This window comes from Nicotiana tabacum, chromosome 11 (genome assembly GCF_000715075.1).
Source record: "Nicotiana tabacum cultivar K326 chromosome 11, ASM71507v2, whole genome shotgun sequence".
Classification (NCBI taxonomy): Eukaryota; Viridiplantae; Streptophyta; class Magnoliopsida; order Solanales; family Solanaceae; genus Nicotiana; species Nicotiana tabacum.
Genome location: NC_134090.1, coordinates 83,753,087 through 83,760,698, shown reverse-complemented (window position 1 = coordinate 83,760,698; position 7,612 = coordinate 83,753,087). Strand labels below are relative to the sequence as shown.

At 46.3% G+C, this 7,612-nt stretch overlaps 1 protein-coding gene across 1 annotated transcript; it reads left to right on the top strand.

Moving 5' to 3' along the window:
• The first annotated feature begins 4,402 nt into the window (after positions 1 to 4,402).
• Positions 4,403 to 7,219, top strand: LOC142165922 (uncharacterized). Its single transcript, XM_075224311.1, has 4 exons — positions 4,403 to 4,973; positions 5,090 to 5,532; positions 5,715 to 6,173; positions 6,734 to 7,219. Exons 1-4 carry the CDS (start codon positions 4,403 to 4,405, stop codon positions 7,217 to 7,219), a joined length of 1,959 nt encoding a protein of 652 aa, XP_075080412.1.
• The last annotated feature ends 393 nt before the right edge of the window (positions 7,220 to 7,612 follow it).

Sequence of the window (7,612 nt, the reverse complement as noted above, 5' to 3'; positions counted from 1 at the left end):
AGTGGTTCATTGCCTTAGGACCTGGCGTCATTACTTGTTGGGAGCCCCTTTTGTCGTCAAAACGGATAATGTGGCGACGAGTTATTTCCAATTTCAAAAGAAGTTGTCACCCAAGCAAGCAAGGTGGCAGGACTTCTTGGCGGAATTTGACTATTCCTTGGAGTATAAGCCGGGGAAAGCTAATGTTGTTGCCGACGCATTGAGTCGGAAGGCAGTGCTGGCGCCAATTGTTAGCACAACCAACAACGATATCCTTGATGCAATCAAGGAAGGAATGTAGCATGATCCGGTGGCGAAGCAACTTCTTGACTTGGCCAGCCAAGGCAAGACAAAGAAGTTTTGGGTGGAAAATGGTCTTGTGTATACTACTGGCAGACGCATTTTTGTGCCTAAATGGGGCAATCTTAGGCGCACACTGATCAAGGAAGGGCACGACATAGTTTGGGCAGGGCATCCAGGCCAAAAGCGCACTTTGGCGTTGTTAGAGGCATCATATTATTGGCCGCATATGAGGGATGACATTGAAGTGTACGTCCGAACGTGTCTTGTGTGCCAACAGGACAAAGTTGAACACAAAGTACCGGGAGGCTTGCTTGAGCCTTTACCAGTAGCGGAAAAGCCATGGGACAACGTCACCATGGATTTCATCACGTGTCTGCCAAACTCGGAGGGCTTTGGCACAATCATGGTAGTGATCGATCGGTTTTCAAAATATGCAACATTTACTGCCACCATCGCTAATTGCAAAGCTAAGGAAGCAGCACGTTTGTTTCTCAGAGACGTGGTAAAACATTGGGGCATTCCGAAACACATCATAAGCGATCGTGATCCCCGTTTTACCGGTGCTTTTTGGAGAGAGTTGTTCAACTTGTTGGGATCAGAGTTGCACTTCTCCACCAGTTTTCATCCACAAACGGATGGCCAAACGGAGAGGATCAATGCTCTCTTGGAGCTATATTTGAGGCACTTTGTTAGTGCCAATCAAAAGGACTAGGCCAAGCTACTTGACACTGCCCAGTTTTCATACAACCTGCAACGCAGTGAATCGACCGGGAGGAGCCCTTTCGAACTTGCAACGGGGCTGCTGCCTAACACTCCTCAGTCTTTGCCCACGAGTGCAGAATTAAGGAACCCAGGGGCGTTTCATATGGCGAAAGCTTTGGGAGGAGCAAATGGATATGGCAAGGTCTTACTTAGATAAGGCTGCCCGCAAGATGAAAAAGTTTGCTGATCGCAAGAGGCGTCCGGTGAACTACAGAATTGGGGATAAAGTGATGGTTAACTCAATCCCCGGCAGTTCAAATCGTCCCGTCAATCAAAACTTGATTCGACGCTACGAGGGGCCATTTGAAATCACTGCCAAGGTTGGCAAGATTTCTTTTAAGCTGGACATGCCTCATCATTTGAAGATCCATCCCGTCTTCCATGCTAGCCAGCTCAAGCCATATTATGAAGACAAGGATGATGCAGAATGGGGACAGCCCAGCCGTGCCCAAATTTTCATCACACCTTCTGCCATTGACAAGAAAATTGAGGCGATCATTGATCATCAACTAGTCCGAGGCAAAGGTTGGGGCAACTCGAGTGCCTAATTTCTTGTTCATTGGAAGGGACAGTCACCGGAGGAGGCGTCATGGGAAAAGTACGAGGATCTATGGCAGTTCAAAGATCAAGTCCATGATTACTTGAACCTTTGTGGCGCCGCGGTCGTCGCCATTTCAAGTGGGGGAGAGTGTGCCGACCCGCTAAATTCGTTACTGATTTTCCCGCCTAAGGGGCCACAAACCGAGTCAAACCTAGCTGCCAAAGGCCAGGGAATCTCTGCCCATGGAAAACACGGTCCCACGGCTCGCCAGGACAATCATGGCAGCCACTCTCCACCAACAAAGACAAGTGCTGCACAGCTGGGCAAGACCACAATCTGTCAGCACTATCATGGGAGCCAATCTGGGCCAGCAGGAATTAGTGCACAGCAGCTGGACGGGGCCACAGACAGGAAATCTGCCAACATAATGATGGAAGTCACTTAGTGCAGTGCCTCACAGCTGGACGGGTCCACTGCCAACCATGCCCATCAGTGGACGGTTTTGTATATAAATAGGCATGCTTAGGCCTTGTTAGAAGGCATCTCATACACACTTTGTATTTTCCCTTTGTTTATCAAGTAAATCAGAAAATTGGCCTTGGCCTCCCATTCTTTGTGTGCCTTTTATTTCATTGTCTTTCCAGCTTTTGTGTGTGTTTGCCTTAGCTTGAGCACGACTTTGTGCTTGCTCTTTCGTTAGGACTGAGACTAGAAGCAGATAACGACTGTCTAGTTGTCCGCACGTCGCTTATAGATTGTGTTTCGGGAAATTGTGAAATTCGCTTAGCACCCAAGGGTGTGGTCTAAAGGTCAATGAAGTTAAACTATGAAAGACTAGGGTTCAACTGGAGATAAAATACACCAAGTGATTTACTTCCACCTGCCTTTGTCTTGGGGGCATTAGGAAGAGTTACTCTGTTACAGTGTTGGTAGTAGATAGTAGGTACCCTCGCAAGTTGGCCCGTAAACCGTTATGTAAAAATGAAGTGCAGTTCACTTCTTACTTAAAGTCCCAGTAGCCTTTTCGCTGTAAAAAACACTGAATCTTGTGCCCTATTTTGACTTTTAAACCCCACGACCAGCCAAAAAGGAAGGAAGAAAGAAAGAAATAAAGAAAAAAAGAAAGAAAAAGAAACCCTAGCCTAATCTCCAAGAAAGAAATTGCTTTCAGAAGCCTATGAGCTATGTGTGACGTTATTTAGTTTCGTAAATGTGTATAGCATGCAATTGTTATAGCTGGTGGACTGATGATTCCCAATCATAGTAGGCTTAATATTGCATGTGAAAGACTGTTCTAGATGCTGCCTACTATGATTATTCAGAAATAATTGGAGCTAACAAAATTTGGCATCAATAGGAATTGATTATGCTACAGTGACATCCAATTGCTTTGACTGAGATCACTTGCCTGGGAACCTAATTGAGACAACTTATGTAGGGTAAGATTACAAACATCTCACTTATAAAAAGAAAATATCATACCCATCTTTTACTTGAGGCTCTGAGTGTTTTTGGACATTCCCAGTAATCTTACTTATAGACATTGGTGAACATCTCATCTATCCATGAGATGTTTATTGTAAGACCTTGATGTAAGTCTTAATATCACATCGGGAAACTCTCCCCTCTTGTTTGATCTGTACCTTGACTAGCCGACTTGAGAGGGAAATATGCATGCTTCTGTCGAGTCCCCTAGGGGATGGCCTAGTGGTTGAGACATGAGAGTAGTAACCTGATGATCCCTAGTTTGGATTGCAGTTGTTACACTTAGTGTGATTCATTTGCTCCAACCTTGGTGAGTAAGATTACCTTGGTAATGCTTGGCTGCTGGATAGGCTACCCGATAGATATGTCGAGGTGTAGCAAGACAGAGGAAAGAATGATTACGCTGTAGAGATTTGTTATTCATATCTTTTGCAAAAAACTCCTGGCAGAGTTTCTTGAAAAAAGGTTCAGCCTAGATGATTTGTCATTCATATTTTTAGAAGTATTGGATTGAATCAATTAGTAATTGCTGTAAAATGATCAATTTTTAAACAAAATTTTTATTAAGTGTACATGTAAATAGATTAAAAAATTAAAAAAGTATATGACGTCTGGCTGGAGCAAAAACAAGCTCGGCCTTGGCCTTCCATTCTTTGTGTGCCTTTCATTTCATTGTCTTTCCAGCTTTTGTGTGTGTTTGCCTTAGCTTGAGCACGACTTTGTGCTTGCTATTTCGTTAGGACTGTGACTAGAAGCAGATAACGGCTGTCTAGTTGTCCGCACGTCGCTTACTGGAGTTAAGCTCGTGACAACAAGTCACCAACAAAGAATCATAAACCAAAGAGAAGAGGGACGAGCAAGGTGCGAGATCCTGCAATAGCCATAACAAGTGAGGGCGTTTCCTATGAGCCACCTCCACAACAGGTTAGTCATGGCGAGGAAGGTGATGGTTCTGCATCGAGCCGCTTAGACGAGCGAGTAGACCTCACTGAGGCTGGTTTAGCTGCTTTAAACCAGCGTCTTGAAGTTGTTGAAGGCAACTTCGCTTCACTTGAGTCTACTGCCTTAGAAGAGCTGGGAGACGCCAAGGAAGCCGTGGATCAAATGACCGAGGAGCACAAGGAAGGACTAACCAACCTTGAGCTCAAGCTGACCGAGGCTGTCTCAACGTTGCACAGGGAGGTTGAGATTCTAAAGCAACAATTAGAGGTAGTAAGGCTTGCCGGTGGCACTGGTCCTGTGACGATTCGTGAAACCAAAATCGATGCCCCTAAACCCAAAGAGTTCAGAGGCGAAAGAAGCGCTCAAGACGTTGAGAACTTCATTTGAAAAATGGAGGACTACTATGAGCACCTCAACATCGTTGATGAGGCTGCCAAAATCAGGGCCGCAACGATGTACCTTATCGACACCGCCATGCTTTGGTGGCGGAGGAAGAAAACCGAGATGGAGAAAGGTACTTGCTCAATCCAAACTTGGGAGCAGTTCAAGTCCGAGCTAAAACGACAGCTCTATCCACAAAATGTCGTCAATGAGGCTCGTCGGAAGTTGAGAGAACTGAAACAAACAACTTCCATTCGTGAGTACGTAAAAGAGTTCACCAAACTCATTTTGCAGATCCCCAACATGTCAGGTGAGGACGTGTTGTTTTATTTCATGGATGGCCTTCAAAACTGGGCCAAACAAGAGTTGCAGCGACGTCAAGTTAAAGACGTCGATGAAGCTATCGCCGTGGCTGAGTCCTTGACGGATTTTAGGACAGAAGCACCAAGTCAAGGGACACCAAGAGCAAACCCGTCAGATCTGGAGGAGATTGTACATATCGAGACAAAGGCAAGCAAATTGCTGGCCCCAATCGTGATTCCAAAGGAGAAGGCAACCACAATTCTCACTGGCGCGACAGGTACAATGAAAAGAAGAAGGCGAATGGTCCACGCAATGGTTGCTATCTTTGCAAGGACCCTGGCCATCATTACAGAGATTGTCCTTCTTTGGGCAAGCTCAGTGCCTTAATCGCAGCAGAACGGAGGCAAGAAGGTGCGGCACAAACTGATATACAAGCAGGCGAGGCTGCTACTCAAGGGAGACAAAATGTGGCACATCTTGGCCACATGATGCTCGGTGCGTTGCTGACCAAAGAGCCTGCTTTGAAGCAGGTTACTCGGGACAAACCTGACCTTGCTCAAATGGGTCAGACTTTACTTGGTGCTGTGATGGGCAAAGAACCCAGGTTGAAGCAAAAAGGATCACTGTTTGTGGATGCGAAGCTTAATGGACAACCCGTTCGCATCATGGTCGACACTGGGGCGACACACAACTTCGTGACTGAAGCAAAGGCTAGATCACTTGGCCTTACTTTTAGTCCCAGCAGTTCTTTGTTAAAAACAGTCAATGCCAATCTCACAAACGTAAATGGAGTTGCTCACAATGTGCAACTCAATTTAGGAGCTTGGCAAGGGAGTGTGAGTTTCTTTGTCGCTCCCATGGACGTGTTTGATATCATATTGGGCCTGAACTATTGGGACGAAGTCATGGCGTTCATTTCCCCAGCCTTAACCAAATCTATATTTATGATCCAAGGGGTCCTTGTGTTGTACCAACCCTTCGTGTGCCACAAGCCGTGGGTCAATTATCAACAATGCAGATTGTGAAGGGCTTCAAGAGAGGAGAAGCCACGTTCTTAGCAGCCGTAACTGAGATTAACGAGGTCAAGGTTGATGAGACCTTGCCCCCATGTGTGCAGCAGGTTCTTGATGAAAACAAGGATGTTATGCCGGAAGAACTTCCCAAATGTCTCCCACTACGAAGGGAAGTGGATCATCAGATTGAGCTGATTCCGGGAGCAAAGCCACCTGCCATGGGCCCGTATCGCATGGCACCTCCAGAATTGGAGGAATTGAGGAAGCAACTGAAGGAGTTGCTTGAAGCGGGACACGTTAGACCGTCAAAGGCGCCATTTGGAGCACCAGTCTTGTTCCAAAAGAAGCAAGATGGGTCATTACGACTGTGCATAGACTATCGTGCGCTCAACAAAGTCACGGTGAAAAACAAATATCCAATCCCTTTGATAGCAGATTTGTTTGATCGTCTTGGCCAAGCCAAGGTATTTACCAAGATGGATTAAGGAAAGGATATTATCAAGTCCGCATAGCCGAAGGAGATGAACCGAAGACGACTTGTGTAACCCGTTATGGAGCCTTTGAGTGGTTGGTGATGCCGTTTGGCTTAACCAACGCCCCCGCAACTTTTTGCACGTTAATGAACAAGCTGTTCCACCCTTTTTTGGATCAGTTTGTGGTATCTATCTTGATGACATTGTGATCTATAGCAGCAGCATAGAGGAACATCTTGATCACCTCCGCAAAGTTTTCCAAATTCTGAGGGAAACAACCTATTCGTGAAGAGGGAGAAGTGTTCTTTTGCCCAACCCCAAGTGAAATTTCTGGGGCATACGATCAGCCAGAGACATATTCGTATGGACAACCACAAAGTCGCAGCAATTAGAGATTGGGAGGCCCCAACGAAGGTAACCGAGTTGCGGTCCTTTCTTGGCCTTGCTAATTATTACCGACGATTCATTCTTGGCTACTCAACAATTGCGGCTCCGCTCACAGACTTACTAAAGAAGGATCATTCCTGGGAATGGACCGAATTGTGTAAAAGGCATTTGAGGGGCTCAAATCAGCAATTACGGAGGAGCCTGTTTTGGCCTTACCAGACTTTTCGGAAGTCTTTGAAGTCCACACGGATGCATTTGATTTTGCTATTGGGGGCGTCCTAATGCAAGAGGGCCACCCAATAGCCTTTGAGAGCAGAAAATTGAATGATGCGGAGCGTCGGTATACGGTCCAAGAGAAGGAGATGACGGCAGTGGTTCATTGCCTTAGGACCTGGCGTCATTACTTGTTGGGAGCCCCTTTTGTCGTCAAAACGGATAATGTGGCGACGAGTTATTTCCAGTCACAAAAGAAGTTGTCACCCAAGCAAGCAAGGTGGCAGGACTTCTTGGCGGAATTTGACTATTCCTTGGAGTATAAGCCGGGGAAAGCTAATGTTGTTGCCGACGCATTGAGTCGGAAGGCAGTGCTGGCGCCAATTGTTAGCACAACCAACAACGATATCCTTGATGCAATCAAGGAAGGAATGTAGCATGATCCGGTGGCGAAGCAACTTCTTGACTTGGCCAGCCAAGGCAAGACAAAGAAGTTTTGGGTGGAAAATGGTCTTGTGTATACTACTGGCAGACGCATTTTTGTGCCTAAATGGGGCAATCTTAGGCGCACACTGATCAAGGAAGGGCACGACATAGTTTGGGCAGGGCATCCAGGCCAAAATCGCACTTTGGCGTTGTTAGAGGCATCATATTATTGGCCGCATATGAGTGATGACATTGAAGTGTACGTCCGAACGTGTCTTGGGTGCCAACAGGACAAAGTTGAACACAAAGTACCGGGAGGCTTGCTTGAGCCTTTACCAGTAGCGGAAAAGCCATGGGACAACGTCACCATGGATTTCATCACGTGTCTGCCAAACTCGGAGGGC